The sequence below is a fragment of the Plasmodium gonderi genome (assembly GCF_002157705.1).
Source record: "Plasmodium gonderi DNA, contig: Chr06, whole genome shotgun sequence".
NCBI lineage: Eukaryota > Apicomplexa > Aconoidasida > Haemosporida > Plasmodiidae > Plasmodium > Plasmodium gonderi.
In genome coordinates this window covers 768,913-790,354 of record NW_021628931.1, presented here as the reverse complement: position 1 = coordinate 790,354, position 21,442 = coordinate 768,913, and the positions used below count along the sequence as shown (strand labels likewise).

At 30.8% G+C, this 21,442-nt stretch overlaps 5 protein-coding genes across 5 annotated transcripts; 3 read left to right on the top strand and 2 right to left on the bottom strand.

The window, feature by feature from the left end:
- Nucleotides 1–322: 322 nt before the first annotated feature.
- On the bottom strand, nucleotides 323–1,012 carry PGO_061520 (RNA methyltransferase; the record flags this gene model as incomplete). The annotated part of the gene is made up of 1 exon (XM_028686795.1): nucleotides 323–1,012. One exon carries the CDS (start codon nucleotides 1,010–1,012, stop codon nucleotides 323–325), a length of 690 nt encoding a protein of 229 aa, XP_028542596.1.
- Nucleotides 1,013–2,319: 1,307 nt separating this feature from the next.
- On the top strand, nucleotides 2,320–4,494 carry PGO_061510 (tRNA N6-adenosine threonylcarbamoyltransferase; the record flags this gene model as incomplete). The annotated part of the gene is made up of 1 exon (XM_028686794.1): nucleotides 2,320–4,494. The coding sequence occupies one exon, from the start codon at nucleotides 2,320–2,322 to the stop codon at nucleotides 4,492–4,494; it is 2,175 nt and encodes a 724-aa protein (XP_028542595.1).
- A 679-nt stretch (nucleotides 4,495–5,173) lies between these two features.
- Nucleotides 5,174–6,349, bottom strand: PGO_061500 (26S proteasome regulatory subunit RPN9; the record flags this gene model as incomplete). The annotated part of the gene is made up of 1 exon (XM_028686793.1): nucleotides 5,174–6,349. The coding sequence occupies one exon, from the start codon at nucleotides 6,347–6,349 to the stop codon at nucleotides 5,174–5,176; it is 1,176 nt and encodes a 391-aa protein (XP_028542594.1).
- Nucleotides 6,350–8,519: 2,170 nt separating this feature from the next.
- On the top strand, nucleotides 8,520–9,798 carry PGO_061490 (hypothetical protein, conserved; the record flags this gene model as incomplete). Its single annotated transcript, XM_028686792.1, has 2 exons — nucleotides 8,520–8,640; nucleotides 9,233–9,798. The coding sequence occupies 2 exons, from the start codon at nucleotides 8,520–8,522 to the stop codon at nucleotides 9,796–9,798; spliced, it is 687 nt and encodes a 228-aa protein (XP_028542593.1).
- A 6,314-nt stretch (nucleotides 9,799–16,112) lies between these two features.
- PGO_061480 (hypothetical protein, conserved) lies at nucleotides 16,113–19,979 on the top strand (the record flags this gene model as incomplete). Its single annotated transcript, XM_028686791.1, has 1 exon — nucleotides 16,113–19,979. One exon carries the CDS (start codon nucleotides 16,113–16,115, stop codon nucleotides 19,977–19,979), a length of 3,867 nt encoding a protein of 1,288 aa, XP_028542592.1.
- Nucleotides 19,980–21,442: the final 1,463 nt, after the last annotated feature.

Sequence of the window (21,442 nt, the reverse complement as noted above, 5' to 3'; positions counted from 1 at the left end):
AAATAAAATAATCCACTTCAAGGCACGCTAAATGTTACACTTGTTGCGAAATTCCAAATTGCTCCGCGTGCCCCTCGGACATTTTACCCTCTTTTGGTCAAAATTGGGTGGGGCCATAACACAAAACTTTTTTGTGATTTGAGAAATCCTTTTTGCGTGCCTACCTTATAGCTGACCGCTCAATATACTCTCTTCTGTGTTATTTTCTCCAAGTTCAAAATGGTATGCATTTCGTAAGACATGACAGGTGATGGGGACACTATTCATCGTTTTGCCGTATTACCACTTTTTCATCCACCCCCCTCCTCCCTGCCATTCCCACTTAGGTGTCCAAAAACTTTAGAGAAAAATCCGCTTCCACCGGGAGTGCGGATCTCTTCGCACGCTTCTCATTTATCTGACACAACAAATCATCGGATGGATTTAAATATAGTTCTAATTTATTTGCACATTTGTTGATGATGAATTTTTTACCAGAAATTTCCATCTCAGGATAATTTGCCCAAAATGCAAAGTGATGCAAAATAATGCCACATGAAACGGAGACATTAAGAGAACTAGTTCCATTTCCATATTGAGGTATGTAAATTGTTTTATCACAATAATTGAGTATTTCATCATGAATTCCTGTTCCCTCATTCCCAAATAAAAAAGCTGTATCTTTATGTTCAAATGGATAAGTTGTTACTGGTACAGAATTATTTGTTATTTCACATCCATACAATAATATATCATTTTCTTGAAGGTAATTCTTTAACTCTTTCATAGTGCTGAAATATTCTATACATATATATTCACATGTTCCCATGTTTCCAAAAAAATTGACTTCTTTTTTTTTTCTGCTTACTACAAATATTTTTCTCACATTGAATGCAACACAGTTTCTTATGATACTTCCAATATTCTTTTTCTTCCCTATGTTGTAAATCACAACATACATTTTGGGACATACTTCCGAAACAACATTTGCAGTAGTAACCTTCTTCTCCTTATTCAGAAGAAGAGTGGCCATTTTTCTCAACTCATAATATGAAGAAAAAACACTTTTTTTTTTTTTTTTTTTTTTTTTTAATACCACTAGAAAATGGTTAAGAAAGCTGACGAAAAATTAAATCGTTAGGACTGATTAACCATGTTTCTTCTGATACATTAGTTATAAAAGTGCTTATCTGATATATATGCCATCTATCTCTCTTTTTAACGATGGCTATCATCCGTGGTGGACTTGAAAAAAATTCTCCTCTGTATCAACCGTAACACAGTCCTTCCTCCTCAACGACTCCTTCATATATTTATTAAACATATATAAAAGGAGGAGAAGTATGACAACAATGAATAGTAAAGCATAACTCGAACAGTTACTCATTTTGGATAAAGTTCATCTGTAGATGTTTTTTAGAAAGAGAAGAAATACAATAAAATGAAATGAAAATAAATTGAAAATTATATAATTGTTGGTTGTGATTATGTAGGACGAATAAAAAAAAAAAAAAAAAAAAAAAAAAAAAAAAAAAAAAAAAAAAAAAAAAAAAAAAAAAAAAAAAAAAAAAAAAAAAAAAAAAAAAAAAAAAAAAAAAAAGAAAAAAAAAAAAGAAAAAAAAAAAGAAAAGCATTTCTTTCTCTTAGTATTTTATTTTTCAGTAAAGCACCAAAAAATTGGGCATAATTTTATTTTTATGCTAACAGATAGATGATGGTAGATTCAATTTTTACCGAACAAATTTTTTCCCCGTCGTTTCTTTTTTAAAGGGAAAAAACAACTCCGCATATATCATTTATTATGCACCATGGTATTTTTTCTTAATTCCTTCCATATATATTATATATATACATACATGCAAGCATACATACATACATACACAAAGAAGGGACAAATTATTTTTCTTGTTTTAAATAAAACCCACGCTGCATTTATTTTTATGGTACTTGTATTTATTTTATTTTTTTAAAAGATGACCTGAGCACGTGATATTTTCTGTTCAAGTTGATAAACTCTCCTTCGGGAAAAATCCATGTTTTTAGCTAGCCCCCCTCTTCTCCCTCTATGGACACATTTCTTTCCCTCTGCATGAAAACCCCGAACCCTTAGGCACATTATTAAGGCACATAATTTTTTTGGAGACTGAATTTATTTATTTTTCTCCCCCCATAATTCAGCATCTGTTTCTCTAATAATTGGGTCGAGAAGTGGCCATAGAAAGAAAGTTATGATAAATGATGCCCAATTTGGAAAGTCCTGTGCACATACAGTAAGCACGGTCATATGATTCCAAAAAGGTTTGTGGTATAAAATCTATACACAGTAAAGTGGAAGGAGATATGGAAGGAAAAGAAAAAAGAGTTAAGTACATTCTTGGGCTAGAGGGTAGTGCAAACAAACTAGGAATTAGCATAATAAATGATAAAATGGAAATTCTTGTAAACATGAGAAGAACATATGTTTCTGAAATTGGGTGCGGGTTCATCCCGAGACAAATTAATGCACATCATAAATATTACATCATCGAAATGATTAAAGAATGTCTAAATAAATTAAAAATAAAAATAACAGATATACATCTAATATGCTATACAAAAGGACCAGGGATAGGATCTGCTTTGTATATTGCTTACAATATCAGTAAATTTTTTTCTTTGCTTTTTAATATACCTGTAGTTGGAGTCAACCACTGTATTGCACACATAGAAATGGGTATTTTTATAACCAATTTGTATAACCCCATTATTTTATATGTTAGTGGTAGTAACACGCAAATAATTTATTTTAATAATCATAAGAAGAAATATGAAATAATTGGAGAGACCTTAGACATAGCCATAGGAAATGTGATCGACAGATCAGCCCGGATTCTCAGAATTTCCAATTCACCGTCTCCTGGATATAATGTGGAAATGTGGGCTAGAAAAAAGCATCTCCTAAATGTTCTAGAAAAAAAAAATAATAAAAAAAATAAGCAAAATAAGCAAAATGAGCAAAATGAGCAAAATAAGCAAAATGAGCAAAATAAGCAAAATGAGCAAAATGAGCAAAATAAGCAAAATGAGCAAAATAAGCAAAATGAGCAAAATAAGCAAAATGAGCAAAATAAGCAAAATGAGCAAAATGAGCAAAATGAGCAGAATGAGCAGAATGAGCAAAATAAGCAAAATAAGCAAAATGAGCAAAATAACGCAAATGTGCATCCAAGCGCACAGGAGGAGGGATCTCGAAGTGACAGCCACAGTGACGCTACCAATGCTCTAAGAATGGTTCGAAGTGAGATCGATAGTAGCACATTTCGAAACGAAGATAATCAAGGAGGCCAAGTGTATGCTACCCCAACTATTCCTTCTAAACCACAAAGAGGAGAAAAGAGATACCAACATGATTATACAGAACTACTTTTTTTTCCATATACAATAAAGGGAATGGACATTTCCTTCAGTGGATATGACTACTACGTGAGTAAATATTTTTCCAAGTATGTAACCAAACGGAGGAACAAAGGAAAAGACTTAGATAATAGCATGTCTGTATGCAGCATCCAGAGGGAGAAAAACTCCCCCCATGACAAAGTTCCTTCCACAAACCATATAAAAGTTCTTAAAAGAAAAAAAAGAACTATGGATTCATCCGCATCATTATCTTCTTCGGAAGGAGTGCACCAAAAGAACGGCCATGAAGAGAACGACCAAGAAGAAGAAGAGAGAGAACGGAAAGAACAGCTGAAGAGGAAAGGGAAAACTGACGCAGATGTGATAGAGGGAAAAGAAAATTCGGGTGCAGCCATGCGTATGAACAAAGTTGTGGAAGAAGAAGGAGATAGAGAAACAAACATTATGTCAGGAAGTTCACAGAAATTTGTTGGGATGAACTTGAGCATACATCCTGGTGTCCAAGGGAGTTCTTATTATGAAGAGAACATCATTTACAACAATCAAGGGAAAAAGAATTATGGTGAAGATAACCAATACATGGATGATGATTGTGCTATCGAGACGGATAGCGATTTTTATGACAGCACATCGGACGAGGAAGGGGCAGCGAAAGTCTTCAAACAAAATAAGAACGCAAAGGATGCTGTGAGTGTCCAAAATGAAAATGTAAATGATATCACAAATTCCCCCAACACATCGGATGATAACAGTACCATCCTAACCGACGAAGAGAAAAGAAAAATACAAATCTGCTACAGCCTGCAACACCATATATTCAGCATGCTGATAGAAATAACCGAGCGAGCCATTTCGTTCACTAATAGTAAGGAAGTCATAATAGTAGGGGGAGTAGGGTGTAATGTGTTTCTTCAAAATATGATGAAAAAAATGGCAAAGCAGAAAAATATAAAAATTGGATTTATGGATCACAGCTACTGTGTAGATAACGGCGCTATGATTGCCTACACAGGTTACCTCGAGTTTTTAAATTCAGAAAATAAAAATGCTTACAATTTTGACAATATAAGTATTCATCAGAGGTATCGAACAGATGACGTGCTCGTGACATGGAGATAGTACTACTCCATAGAAAATCCAACTGCCAATGTGTACACCATCAGTCCCATTACTCACCTACTTCCTGACAATATGTGTAAATATGTATAATACATGGTGAAGCATTGAATTTATATAATCATATTTAATATGCAGCACATTAAATGTGTCACGTTTTTTTTTTTTTTTTTTTCTTCACACCAAAATGTTTTGATTAGCTAAGTTGTTAACATACACACAATGTTATTCGTTTGCTGATATGTAAAAAATTTTGAAAAAAAAAAAAAAAAAAAAAAAATAGAGACCATACTTTTGCATTGTAAAGGTTATAAATAAAAAAAAAAAAAAAAAAAAAATGTATACATATATATATATATATATATATATATATTTACATGCGCGCGTGTGAAAAATAAAAAGCAATGATAAAATGATGCGGAAAAAAATGCATTCGGTCAGTGGGATGGGGAAAGAGGAAATGTATCACTTTTGCTTCCCCCCCCCCTTTTGTGTGTGTGTTTGTGCACTATTTTGTGGAAATATCGATGAGTAGATAAAATTTACAAATTTGGAGTCCCTTCAAGGTGCTAAAACCTGTCTAGTTGGGTGATGAATTTTTTTTTTTTTTTTTTTTTTCACAAGCATGCAAATTTAACAGTTTTAGTTATGATATTCCCCTTCGAGTCATAACCAATCCGCACTAGGATATGAGAAGTTCGACCGAGAGTCCTTCCATATAGGTCAAGAGATTCTTTGAATGTGTTATCCATTTGTCTATGCTTTCTTTCATGAGGAATATTTTTTGGTTATTAAGAACTCTGGGTTTGACCCAGGTAATTTTGACTGACTTTTGAATTTCATCAATTTGGCATGTAAGTATATTTTTACTCTTGGCTGTAATTAGCATTTTTTCAACCTCATTAATATCTACCTTACAATGTTCTGAGATTTCGATAAAAGAAATATCCGATCTTTGTTTTTTTTTTTTAAAAGCTAAATCCATTAGAGCGAGGAGGGTTATTTTTCTTATCATATTTCTATCATAATTCTTAAGAAGTGAATTTTTTATATTGGTTTCATAAGTTTGCATGGCCTGATTAAATGATTCAATATTTGCTTCATTGTATATATAAATTAGTTGGTATAACCAATTGGTCTGTTCATTATTTTTTATACATATATTTATAATGGGTAATTGAATTATCTCTCCAATGTTATACACATCTTCGCTTATTATAGAATGCATACATATATATTTACCAATTTCGATTTTCTCTGAGTCATCTAAATCATTCAGTGGTGTATATGCCAAGTACAATAACGAATACTTAACAAAGAGATCTGATTTACTTAATACTTTATAATAATTCATTATTGCAAAATTGTAAAATTTATGAGCCACTATATTGAGTCCTATAACTCCTTGTAACATGTTCTTAGTACTTTCTATTTCATTTTCACAACTTTTAAAATCACCCAATTCTATGTATTTTAGAATTAGTATACATCTATATATTATTATTGCATCCTTATCATTTTCTAAATTTTTTTCAGATTCTTTCACGTAAGATATTGTCCAATTTGCATCAAACTCAACTGTTACAATGTATAACAATTCTGCATATATGGTCTTCTTCAATTTGCTCATTAGTGGTGATAAATACGTGTGAAATAGTCTAAACTTGTCCTTTAATTGTACATTGTTATTCTTAACAATCTTTTGCATTTCTAATGTTAATTCATGATAAAACTTCTTTTCTTTGCAATTTTTTATTTCATTAAAGTCTATGAATTCATACTTTCCCTGTAACTCAGCTAGCAATGTGTGCTCATTTTCGCACACTGCACTTATCATTTCATCCACAACATTCACCATTGGCCGGGAAATGTCACAGAGGGTGGAAAATACAAAAACGAAAAAAAAAAAATAAAATAAAATAATCCCTCTGATGGATGCTTTTACAAGGACATATGGCAGAATATTAGTTCAAAATGAAAATCTGCTTACGCATACACACGAAAGAGGTAAAACAATAATGTGTTTAACCATACACAATGGGAAAGTGTTGGGGTAACAGAAATGTATATACTACATAAAAAGCACACAATGAGAATGCAGAACCTCAAATGGAACTGCACGTAAATTTTCTCTAACTGTAAATCCACACAGTTATCCCGGTGAAAAACGCCAATGGGGTTGGGGTAATCATCAGAACGATTTGAAATGTGCGAATATGTGGGTGTAATTGTGCGCCAAACAAATGGAGATAAAAAAGGTGCTTGCTTATGCAGAAAACTTTTAAGATAAAAAAAAAAAAATAAAAATAAAAAATTCGAAATGTGATTTCTTCGCACAAAGTGGGATGGGATAACCCCAGCGAAATGTGATTTCTTCACACAAAGTGTGATGTGATAACCCCAACGAAATGTGATTTTTTTCTGTTTCTCCGTTTTTTTTTTTCTGTTTTTCTGTTTTTTTTTTCTGTTTTTCTGTTTTTCCCTTTTTTTCCCTTTTATTTTATTTTTTGCTTAATTAAAAGCACCTTCTGAACACTACCCCCCCATTTTTAGGGTTTTAAGAAATAAACTTTTTTTTTTTTTTTTTTGCATTTCCAAATTGCTTGCGTAAGCCAAGCAGTGCAATTAAAACAGCATGTCGGCGCGATCTTAAAAGTTCTGCTTTCATTTTTACATGGTTAGTTAGAAATAGGGAGAAAATTTCTCTCGCACCAATCAGAAACACACCTTGGGGCTTTTTTTCATTGTATCAGATTAAAGAAGAAAATATAAAGGGGCTTAGTTATTTTACATACAAATATGTATCACTCTACGCATAACATTTGTGAGGATTTATCGGGATTGATAGAACGTGGAAGGGAAAACCATATTGTCTCTTTCACATTTTAATATATAAGCACATGTCTCTCCATCCCTTGCTCCAAAAAAAAAAAAAAAAAAAAAATTTGTGTAGGGGGGAGGGAGGAAATATTTGTGTTGTATGCACGATCTATCAACATCATTTCAAAGACTTACGTTTTTTGGAAAGAATAAAATAATGGAAACATAAAATAATATCAGACTGTGTTGTGAACATGTCAGAAATTTTTTGATTGCGCAAGGCTTACTCCCTATGTTATATCTTATATTTGACTTGTTTCTTCAGGAGGGCATTTTATTTATTTATTTTATATATATATATATATATTTTTATTTTTTTATTTTTTTATTTTTTTTGCCATATTCGCAAACATGTGAAAAACAACACGGCTACACTTACAAACCCATTTTACTTTTCCAATTAAAAAATTGATCTAAGTATAATCATGTCTGTCTTCACAACTTCAACACGTTTTACTTTACATAATATGAAAAGAATAAGAAAAATGAAAAAAAAAAAAAATATATATATATCAAATCTGTCTAGCCCAATTTGATAAATCAATTGTTATGAGTGTTTCCCATTATATATGTGTACAAAAATGTTGAACAAAGGATTGAGAGGAAAAAAGAAAAAATACACTTTTTAACAATTTAGGATTGACAGAAAAACAATCCTAATGTTACAGAAATGAATACCAGATTGAGAACAACAACAAAACTTGTCTTAACGCATTTCCATGCCCTCATTATTTCCATCTGTACAAATAACCGCTCGTGTGCAACATACCATCGTGTAATCAGTGAAAAAAAGAATATAATAAAAATAAAATAAAAAAAACACACTACGGAAAATTTCCTAACAAAAAATAATATCATAAATTAAGTCAACATTATGAATTTATAATTGATATGAACAAATTTGCAGTGAAAACCAATTTGCACACACATCCAAAAAAAAAAAAAAAAAAAAAAAAAAAGAAAAATGAGAAAAATGTAAAGAGCGCCAGACAAGTCAATTCATCAATTGTGGGTCATCGTTTATTCCTTAATATAAATTTGAATTTTTTATTTAAATCTTTTCAAAACTTAAAAGTAAAAAATATTAAGATTCCCATTCTTTGTACGCTATACTAAAAGGTCTTTTATTTATTTTTTCTACAAGTGGAATGGAAAAGACAACTACATTACCAAATGGTATTGACACCCCCACAAGTGAAGGAAAACCTTGCAATAGGAGCAAAAAGCAGATTGAATCTTTACTTTATTCCTTAAAAAAGAACATAAAAAGTATGTTATGTGCAGCATGCAATTTAAAAAAAAAAAAGAAAAGAAAAGAATTTTCATTTGATCTCTTTGCATTTAGTTCACCATTATTTTTCTACTAATATTGATGTGTAATAACTGAGTATTGTTATATTTATCGTAAGAGACCTTGTAGTATAACATTTTATTTTATGTTATATTATATATTTATTTTTTTATTTTTATTTTTTTTGCTTACCTGCTACTCTTTCCCACTTGTCTACCATGTGGGCATAAGGTGCTTATCCATTTATTTAAACATTTATCTACAACATGGATTGAACAAATTTTGTGAAGTGTAAATTCGAACCGTTCTTATGCAAGGCTATGTATGGCATGACTTGTAATCACTCAAAAGCGTGATAAGAAAGCAACACTGAAATGGTTAGAAGTTAGAAGTTATAAGGCGTGGAATAAGACATATACATATACCTATATATATGTATATATATATATATATATGTACGTACGTGTTTGTGTGTATTTTCCTTTTTGGCTTAGAATAAGTCGGGCCCCCTTTTCACACAGTGCCGGACGAAAACAACTTTTGCAATAACATCCTTTGTTCCATTTGTAGACAATTATGAATTAACGAACCGTGTATACTACTTTTTTCCAACTGATGATATACTAGATCAGACTCTTTACAATTTGTGTAAGTTCATACCAAGGGGCATGGATATACTGGATACTGATAAACCGATTAAGGGGACATATGATCCAGATTTATTTTCAGAATTCATTGATTCTGACACCGATACCTGGGATAATAAAAATTTGTTGGGCGATGATATAAAAATAATTGAACCCATTCCTAAGAAAAATGAATTCCCAACTTCAACTACCAACTTGAGAACTAACAAGATGATAAATCAATCATGTGTTGAATGGAAAGGATTTGTAAACGAAGCGAATGGATATGCAGCAGTTAAAATACTTAACCCTTTTGTTTCTCAAGAATATAGCACATATACAAATAGGCTCGTATATTTCTTATTTCAGAAAACAAATTGTCTATGTATAGAAGATTTTCTGAGAATTCACAAATTTGTTGGCAAAGTGACTCCTCTATACATGAAATGCAAAAATAAGTTATGCGTTAAGTTATCTCATATCGATGTGACAAATGATCTATATCTTTAATATCTTTACACTGGGGTTGGAAGTAATTCGAACACAAGAATTAGCCATTAAGTGTAATTTTATATTATACTTCCCACTGTGTGGTATATATATATATATGCACGGGACACCATATTGCATATAACAATGCTTTGTATTTTTGATATATTTTCTGTAAAGGTGAATATACCAAGACATGTATCATTTATTATTTTTTTATTTTTTTTTTTTCCTATCAAAAATTTACAAGTATGGAATATGTAATCAAATGTACATTGATTTAAGCATTGGTTTTTACATATTCGTATTTATACATTGATTTATTGTACTTTCACACACAGCAGTTGTATTTTCTATGCTTTTTTTTTTTTTTTAGGAGCTATAAAAATAAAAAAAATCGTATACAAAAAAAAAAAAAAAAAAAAAGGAATGGACACATTTTAAGTTGATTCCCATGAATATTATTAAAAAAGTTATATATAGCAATACTTAAAAAAAGTAAAAAAAAAAATTAAAACACACACAAGCCACAGCTGATATAGATTTTCCCCTAAATTTATTGTTCCGTTTTGGCTATAAAATATGACTGTTCAGGCTAATTCCAAATAGTTTGTGCAGTTTGTGCTTAATTGTCGAATTCGGCCACATGATTAAAGCCTAGTTTAAAGTTAAATATACATGTGCACATGACAGGTAAGGATTATTTTCAACATATTTCTGTGCAAAAAAAAAAAAAAAAAAAAAAAAAAAAAAAAAAAAAAACAGCTCGATGGCATGTTTTGCTTAAACATTCTTATTTATGCTGAAAATATGTAACCCGTTTTTTTCCATTCTGTTCTTACATTGTTGCATTTTAAACTGTTTCAAATGGTGTGTCAAATTTTGTGTGTCAATGTTTTTTCCTGTGACACTTTTCCCACCTATCTTTTTTATTTTTATTTTTTTTTTTTTATGGAGAAATACGTTTTAAAAGGGACAACTCGAGAAAGAAAATTGCAAAGGAGAGGAATTTCCAAATTTTTGAAATAAAACGGATAATTTGTCTGTTGAAGTACATTCCCCTTTTATGGTTAAACCATTGGTGTAACTTTTATTTTGCCGTACGGGGTAAAGGGGCTACCATTATTACGCGTACATACATACATGCGTACATAATATATACGTGTAATGTATGTCATACTTTTTTCCCTGCTTCAACATTTGGCCACCTCCTCTACTCCACCACTTGATCTGAAGCAGTTGTTTGAAGCTGCAAGGTTCAATAGTACCTTATGGGATACATGTAAGTACGAATCATACATTCCGGGCGGACAGACCCCCTTTTATATGCAACCCAAATGCAAGAGCGATTTCTTACCCTATATGTATACATTGATTTATATACTTATATAAATACATGCGTATAGCATTATATATACATATACTTATACATTTGACTATATATCAATACATATAATTATATATATATATATATATGTGATACATATGGAGCAAGCACGAGAATAATGAATATCCTTTTTATTCTTAAGTTGGATTAAATTCGTTCATAAATTATTCGCAGTGGCAGCAACATTTCCACAAAAAAAGGTTAAAAAAATATTTTTATGATATGCTTTCTTTTATATACTTTTATAAATTTATTATTATGCACGTGCGCACAGGTACGTAATTAGCGACATGTCCAATGTTAAAATTTAAATTTTATTTGTAAATTTTTTTATACATGGTTTATTAAAAACGGAGGAAAAAAAAAATAATCCATTTTTTATATTTACTTCGTTTCATTTTTGCCTTCAATTTGCTTTCAATTTTCTTTCATTTGCGTCATTTTTCCTTCATTTTGCTTCGCTTGTTTTTTTTTCAATTTGCAAAAACGTGTTTTTAAAAAATATAATTTTGTGTTTTCAGTTGCGCGCAATTAAATTCATATAAATACGCATTGATAAAATTATAATATATATGTAGTGTACATGTACATATATATACAATCACGCATTTTTGCATTTATTTATGAATTTATTTATTTTCATTTAATTAATACAACGCGGTTTTTACTTGTTTTGATTCATTTTTCACGTTGTTATAAAATGTTTAATCATTATTTCAAAATTGTTCAAGTAAATTTGTTGTTGGATGTTTTAAATTTTCATTATTTTATTATATTTTTTTTTTTTTTACTTTTGTTTTTTCTCATATTAAAACTTGTAAAAATAAAATGAAGAAAAATAAAATACATAGGGACTCGAAAATAAAAGAAACTATATATATATATATATATATTTGATCGTCTCTACTCTCCATTTTTTATTATATGAATTCTAATACATAACCCATTTGCTACATTATTATCTCACCATTTCTTTATCTAAATATTTATTTCTATAAACATCCTTTTATATATTAATTTTTTTTCTTTTTTTTGTTTCCTAAATAACAACAGTGCTTGTTCTTCTTCTCAATAAGAAAAGACCTCCAACACGTATTCTATGTATACATGTAAATATTTTGTACTGGTGTACGCATTCGAGCATAATTATGTATGTTTTTACATGTACATGTTAGACCAAGCTCATTACCCACCCTGTTCTCATTTATTTACAAACTTGTTTCTTTTCGAAACTTTGAAGTTATAGAAGAAAGAAAAAATTCACAACATATCACTACCATAAATCCAGTAACACAAAAATTATTTAACTCTCCCGTCGAGAGAATCCAATTTATACTCGAAATTGTAATGTAAGGAGGAAAAGAAAAAAAAAAAAAAAAAAACATTTTCGACATATGTTTAAGCCAATCCTTTTACCATTTTATATCAGATATTGTAAATTGTATTCCATAATTTTATAATAATGCAGATGTAACATTTTTTTTTTTATAGCATACTTTTACGCGCATATATAATTAATTAATATGAAACATGTGCCAATTAATTAAAGCGCCGTTATGTCCTTTTTGTGCTTACTATTTTATGCATTCATGAGGTTAACTGTGTAAAGCGCTTAATGTTCATTTTTATTTCTATTTTCACGTCTATTTATATTTCTACGCCCATTTCTGTTTCTATTTCTACGTCTATTTCTGTTTCTATTTCTACGCCCATTTCTGTTTCTATTTTCACGTCTATTTATATTTCTACGCCCATTTCTGTTTCTATTTTCACGTCTATTTATATTTCTACGCCCATTTCTGTTTCTATTTCTACGTCTATTTCTGTTTCTATTTCTACTTCTATTTCTATTCCTTTTTTTTTTTTTTTTTTTTTTTTTTCCTATATACATATCAGAAGAATTATTTTTTTAAAAGTGCATTACGTAATTCTCTGTTACACACGTTTTATCTCCATCCATAAATTGTGACAATTATTTGTTATTATTCTCCTATCTCTATAAGTGTATATATATGAATACATATTTTTATGCGCGAAAAGAGTAGAGACTATATGCCATCTTTTACCCATTCCCATCGTTGACCCAAGAATAATAATAAGGTATTAATAAAAAAAAAAAAAAAAGAAAAAAAAAAAAAGACCATCATGTTGTTTGGTGCAGTGTCAATGAGAGTCACCAATTATATTTGATGGTGTCATAGTAAATTTATCAAGTTTTTAATTGCATTAAAAAGTTCCATTACATTAGTTAATTTCTTTTTTTATTATATCACACCCCAATCATCTTCAAAATTTGGGTATTCGTATAAGCGCAATATTGTATAAGCCGAGTATTATATAAGCTGTGTATTATATATATATATATACATATGCATATATGACAAGTTCCTCTTTCAAAGAAAAATTGATTTCAGTTTATTCCTACCCCAAGCAAAGGGTTAAAAATCAAACCAAATCACCCACAGTAAACAAGCTTTTTTCTCAACCCAATAGAATTCTCCCACACACCCTCCCATAACCCCTTTGTATGTGGATATATATGTATATGGTCAAATTGGAAGTGGAAATAATTTGGTTTGTCAATCGAATAAATTGGCTCTAGAATAATAGTACAACTAGATAAAAAAAAAAAGGGTATAACGAAAAGGGTAACGAAAGAGAATCAAAAGGGTAACGAAAGAGAACAAATAGAACAAAGAATCCTATTTTTCTTTTTTTTTCTATCGTACAAATTGTTAAAATATAAAAGAGCATATTTGTAACGAAGAATATCTCTGTTTTAAATCAGCTTACACTGTTACAAAATTTATTTGGTCGATTTAAAGAAAACCCATATAAATATATATATACAAATTGAAAACGCAATTTTTGTCCCTTTCGGCGTTGAATATTTTTCTGGGGTGAATAAGCGACATTATCTTAGAAGTTTACAAAATTAGGTATAACTTTGCATTAGCATATTAATATTTATAAATATGGGGAAAATAAGTTTTAAAAAAAAATAAAAATAAAAAATAAGAAAAACAAAAGAAAAATTAATTGTTTATTATTGGGGAGGAGGTACTGAATATTGTGTAGTAATATATAATACGTAGTGGGTTTTTTTATTTTATTTTTTTTTTATTTGATCCCACAAGTAAATTTTTGTTTATACATTTATAATAGGATTAGTTTTCCAAATTTGTTTTGAAAAAAAATTAAGTGGAAAAAAAGAAAAAAAAAAAAAAAAAAAAAAAAAGTTTTTGCTGAGAAAGAAATAATTTAATTATTCAAAAAAGTTAACGTTAGATCGAAATTTTTATTTCTTTTTAATAGTTTTTTGTAAATTTTGTCAGCCTACCATTTATCATATTTTTTAATATTGGGGAATATATAATAACCCCATGAATACATATGACTATGATCAAATGTGTAAACATGTGAATGCATTTCTTATGTATTTTTTTTTTTTTGTTATGTCGTTTCTGCACGTATCTGTCTAGCACATTTGTGAGAAGGCATTTACACTTGTGTGCATTTGCAATGTTTACAGAAATGTGAGAAATACAGCATGTAAATGCATAAGTATATGTACATGTATATTCATATATATATTTGTATATCCCCCCAACATTTGTATATGTGAATATACAGGTGGGATCACATACTGTCCTATACGAAGCAAGCCCAACTTTGTGCCCTCTGTCCAAATCATCGGATAGACAATATCTATATCACCAGTTGCTAGCGTATCATAAGTACTAGTGGCAGTTGAGCTAAAAGAAAATTATAATTTTTGTCTAAAATTTCCGAAAAGTCTGAAGGATTTCACCAGAATCATAGGACTTGTATATATATATGCACGCATGCTGCATTGGAAAAAATATCAATTATAATTTATAAAACATTAAATGAGACTCATGGTACGGCACTTAACTATGAAGGGGCGAAATAAAATAAATACATAAATGAATAGATAAATATATGTACATATATGTGCCAATATTGAACACGAAGATATAGAGAGCCCACATATCTTTATTCATATTATACTTTACAGTTAATGTGAAAATAACACAATTAAGGAATATCAATTAAAACAGTTCAAACAAAAAAAAAAAAAAAAAAAAAAAAAAAAATTTGGATCATTCGCACATAGAAAAGTGATTACAACAGAGGAGGACAGGATATTTCTGTGTTGTTCTGTGTGTGTGTACGTGTTCGTTATTGCACTTGTTCTACACATATATATATATATATATATATATATATATATATGCACAAGGGTTGTGTTGACTTTTAGCAATTTGTGGGGTTAGGTGTTATATCAACTGAATTTGTCAAAACGAGAACAAGAATATCTACTAGCTATATAAGGGTTACAAGAGACATTAAACCTTTATATAAACGAATTGTGCATCTGTCAAGTAAGCCATTTTTATTTTTATTTTTTTTTTTTTTCATCTGCATAATTGTTTTTGTTTTGTATTTAAACGATAAGGAAGAGAGGGATATTAATTCTTTATCCTGTTATATGAGGGGGTGGAGGGGGTTAGGTAGCTATTAGAAATCAATTTGTTACAACACAATCATTTGGTATTAGTTAAATAATATATAATAAGGTATACAAACAGTTGACTTTTGTGGCGTGTCTTGTCATTTGATCCTACTTTGTTATATTTTATAATAAAAAAAAAAAAAAAAAAAAAAGCATATAGGATTCTCTTAATTTGTGGAATTGATCACCACTTGATTACAGATGTATTAACTTTGCATTATCCTAAAATAAAATTCTGTTCTCTTCCGCATCATTTCTTAACATAAGTGTATAATATGTGCATATACCAATACTTTTGCTAAAAGATTGTTTCATATACAGAAGCTATACATACAGAGGCCACATCCCCACTGACAACCCTGCACATTCACAGAACACTTCGATTCCCCATTAGACGTATGAAAACGGACTATGGAAATCAGTGAAAGCAATGACACAAATTATTGCAAAGGTGCCTTATCAAACAGTAACAACATTCACATTATCTATGAAGATATAAATCAAAATACAAATGAAAAGTTAAAAATTCATGATTGGAAAAATGACAGACACATAGGTAGGAAAAGATCAAAAAAAGGGTATCAATCAAATTTGGTATATTATAATCAAAAAAAGGAAAAAGAATTTGAATATGAGAAAAAGCAATTTCTAACCCCAGAAAAAAGTAATTATAATTATTCTGTAATCAGTTTAAGCAAAAAGAATAATTTAACACAACAGAGTAGCAAAGTCCATACAGATAAGGTAAAAAGGGATAACATCTATATTAGTTCAGTATCAGGGAAGAATAAAGTACAAGGCAATAATAAATTTATTCATTATGTGAGGACTGACAATGGGAATGGAAAAAACCTAAACAAAACCAACGGTAGTAGTAATTATGTCAGCGGTAGTAGTAATTATGTCAGCGGTAGTAGTAATTATGTCAACGGTAGTAGTAATCATGTCAACGGTAGTAGTAATCATGCCAACGGTAGTAGTAATCATGCCAACGGTAGTAGTAATCATGCCAACGGTAGTAGTAATCATGCCAACGGTAGTAGTAATTATGTCAACGGTAGTAGTAATTATGCCAATTCTTATATTGGTGATTATAAGAACGATTGTGGGTATGGCTACAACAACAATTATGACAAAAAAGAGAACGGTAACTCTTCAAAACATTGTCATAAAGGAAAAATTTACAGTAAAGAAGATAAATGTACTCTTCAGTACAGTAATAAGAACATTCAAAATGGGGAAGGGTTTAGGTTGACCAAAGAACTCCTCGATGTTCTAAATAAAAGGAATGAAATTTTGAATGATCATGATGATGATGAAAATGAGGAAGATGCAGATAACGAGAATCAAAATTTTCTCATTTATGTAAAAAAAAAAATTGAGGAAAAGAGATACAAAATAGGGGAGAAAAGTAAAGGTGTAGGAGGTGGTGGAGAAAGAATACGAGGTAGAGAGAATGGAAAAATAAGTGATAATACTGATTTAGACGATCCGTTTTTAGACCATATTACTGATCTTCTGAGTTCCCATTTGCATGACCATTCAGATTGGGGGGAAAAAAAAAGTAAAATAAAATTCCACAATAGTCATAAGGACATACCGAGTAAAGGAAACGATGACAAAGAGAAAAAACACAGAGGGAGTTATGTCAGAAAAATTGAACTCAGCAACATCATGGGTGAAGATAAAAATGATCTTGAAGACACATACAGTAGCCGAATTGATATTCGCAATAGTTGTTATAATAGCAACTGCAATGATGATACTAGAGGAACTTGTAATGGGAATCGTGAATTGTCATACCAGTTAGAAACACACAAAACGATTAATGATAGTAATTCCATATTTAGTGATGAATCGACTAAAGTGTATGTAAACAAAAAAAACAATGTTTATTTTAACATGTGTGAAAATCCGTGTGACATGTGGTATGGATTGAGAAAGTGGAATGGCCAGCGAATTTTTATCACAAGTTTAAATGGAAACAGGAAGAAGAACGTCAACAATAGTCGAAGCAGCAGCAGAGGCAGGGGCAGGGACAGCGGCAATAACAGCAGCAACAACAATAACGACAATAACAAGAATAATAACAGCAGCAATAACAACAATAACAGCAGCAGCAACAACAACAGTAACAACAGCAGCAACAAGAACAGTAACAACAGCAGCAACAAGAACAGTAACAACAGCAGCAACAAGAACAGTAACAACAAGTGTTTAGGATCCAAGTGTAGAAGTGGAGGCGTTGAGCTTGGAAAACCAAGGATCTCCAACGAGAGGCTAGTAAGTGGTAGAGGCATCACTGTCAAGTGCATAAATAACCCAAAGGGAAGCAACTACTTAAGAAGCGACAGAATAGAAAGTGTCTCGAGCAAGAAGCATAAAAGGAAGGGCAATAATATCAGCAGCACGCATATCAAGACGAAAGCAAAAAACATTGAACGATATTACATCAGCAAAAAGAAAGAAAACAATGGTATTGTTACAAAAATGAGAGATGATAAACCATGCGGTAGGAAGAGTCTCAAATACGCTGACAAGTATGTTAAGTGCAATGATGAATTGGTTTCGAAATATTACCCGAAGAGATTAAACAGGCATGGTAGGAATAATGGACCTGTCTGCGATTCAGAAAGTGTGTTAGATAGCGAACAATCGGACAACACTATTGCTACTATGCATATTGATGGCAATTGGAAATACAATGAAAATAAGAAAAGGTATAGAAATAACAACCCCTACAAATTTACCTCATACAATAATGGTGATAAAAAAATTGCGCATAGTAAAAATGTACCAAATAATATTATGCAGTTGGAAAAAATAGCGAACAATTTCATCATATCTGACAATGATCATCAGCTAGCTAAAAAGTCATCCAAAAAAAAAAAAAAAAAAAAAAAAAATATTATGACATGGTCAGGCAAAAATGAGAACTATAGAAATACACACAAAGTACATTTTTTCCCCATAAAAAATGACAATAATAAAAAGAAAAAAAGTAACTATTACGATAGAAAAACAATCAAAACTAATGTTAGAAATGTCTTTGACGACCTCGGCGATGCTAATAAGGCACCATTCTCTACTAAACGTGATGGCATTCACAAGAATGAAAATGTAAATGAAAATGTAAACGAAAATGTAAACGAAAATGTAAACGAAAATGTAAACGAAAATGTAAACGAAAATGTAAACGAAAATGTAAACGAAAGTGTAAACGAAAATGTAAATGAAAATGTCGAATGTAAAGCAAGTTCTAGTGGTAGCACATCCCAGAACAACAATATACACGTGTGCGAACGGTCGAACAGTGGTGATAACTTGAAAAGTCATTATGCTACATTGCATGATGAAAAAGGAGGAGAAGCAAATTCGAATTTAGAAGCAGATGCAAATGTTGAAGCAAACGCAAATGTAGAAGCTGACGGTCGTAGGAACAACAATTCACATATTACCCCACCATGCACAGCTGTGCAAGAAGAAAGTAAGGAAAAGAACACAGAAAATAATTGCATCCATTGCCTTGTATCACCCTTTAAGCATAGTAAATCCGAATGTCCCCATGCTGTGAAACCGAATGCCAAAGGAAAAGTAGCTCATAGGATTTACCAGCATCGCAAAAGTGGATTAAAGAAAAGGAATATTTATAAGTTGGAAAAGTTAAAGACATATAACAACAGCCACAGTTACAGTATTATCAATGACTTTTACAACCCTTTAAGGATTAATAAAGAATATGAAAGGAAGTATACTTCTTCCGTATTCTCTGTTCATGGTGCTAGTATAGTAGAACGAAAAACTTGTAATGACATAAGTGAGTGTTGTACCATAAGAAAAGAGACAGATTGTGTTATTGATTATAATTTTTATCATCCACATAGTAGCAAAAATGGAATATCAAGTAATAATCATAAGTTATCTGATTTTGTTAAAGAAGAAAATATGATGAGTGCAAACGGAAGAGACAAATTAAATTCGACAAATTTTTCGTACATAAGTGAGAACAATAGGAAATATAAAAATTCTTATTATAATAATTCCAAGTTTGACATGTCATACGATATTGAAGAAGAAACAAAAAAGAGGAAGAAAAAAAAATGGAATATTAATAACATCGGTAGTAGTAGTAGTATTACTTGTGGCAATAATTACAGGAAAAAGTTTAGTAATCATTTGAATAGTAATAATGCATTTTTTGGTAAAAAAACTGTTTATAAGAACCCAAGAGAGAGGGTGCAACATATACTGGCTACCACAAGGGGCTTAGACTCGTAATCGGACAGCTCAAACCCGTGCACGCGCAAGCAACAACAGGAGCAGGAGCAGGAGCAGGAGCAGGAGCAGAAGCAGAAGAGGCAGAAGAGGCAGAAGAAGAAGCTGAAGAAGAAGTATAAACGCACTAAATACTCCATATGGTAGGTGCAGTAAATTTTGTTTGCACCTACTTCTGAAGAGTGAAGAAAAGGATAGGGAAAATTATCAGGATCGGGGAGAGTGAGCTAATCGTTATATGTATATAAAGGAAGGGATCATTTCTCCCCCCCCCCCTTTTTCTCCCCCTTTTTTTCTCCGTTTTTTGTGCAAATGGGTCTATAAAAGTCATTCAATTTGAGAAAATTTGATACAATAACGTCACGTGGTTCGCCCTTCAAACCGCTCGTGTATAACATATATGTATGCAACGTTCATATGTGTCTGTGCGATCCTGTCTTTAACCAAATCTTTGAAATCTTCTTGCCCGATCAGGAGAACAGATGCGTTATATATTTGGCTGCATGCACTTCTCAAAAATGGGAATTACATTTCTCTCCCTTCTCCCCACCAGGGGTGGGGTGGGGGTGGTGGCGCATCATCAATCCGGTCCAGTACAAGCCATTTGCAGTTCATTTTGCGCATTTCCTTTGCACATTTATTTTGCGCATTTATTTTGCACATTTATTTTGCGCATTTATTTTGCGCATTTATTTTGCACATTTATTTTGCGCATTTATTTTGCGCATTTATTTTTCACATTCATTTTTCACATTCATTTTTCACATTCATTTTTCACATTCATTTTTCACATTCATTTTTCACATTCATTTTTTTGTGCTCATTTTTTGTGTTCATTTTTTGTTGTATCATTTTTTTTATATCCCAGGCGCACGTGTCCTCTTCCCCCTCCTTACCAGACACATGCGCGTGCGCATGCATTGACTTGCGAATGTTTAACTGCCCACATGCACACGCATGCAATGCGTGTAAAATATTTGTCACTTAAAAAAAGACAACCACAGAAGTAGGAACACTCTCTCCTCAAGTTTTTTTTCAAAACAACTCAAATTTTGGTGGTTACAAAAAATATGTTTACACACCTTGTGTCCACAAGAAAAAGTATTCGAAAAAAATGTTGGAAAAAAAAAAAAAAAAAAAAAAAAAAAGGACAACTAAATGACAACTAAATTAAGTAAAACATAATATATGTATCACAACATGCTTTTGAAATTTAGAAGGTTGTCACTTTTTTTTTTTTCTCAACATTTTTTTTTATCAAAAAAATATCTGGGAAATTTTCGTTTTCAAAAATTGTGTAAAACGGGGGTAAATTTTTTTTTTTTTTTTTTTTTTTTATCTTTTCCAATCTGTTTTTCTCCCTTTCTTTTGTCTGCCACATTTTTGTTAATCTATTATTTTTTTTTTTTTTTTTTTTTCACTACATAGTAAACTTGCCATCTGTGCAAAATATATGTAATGCCACA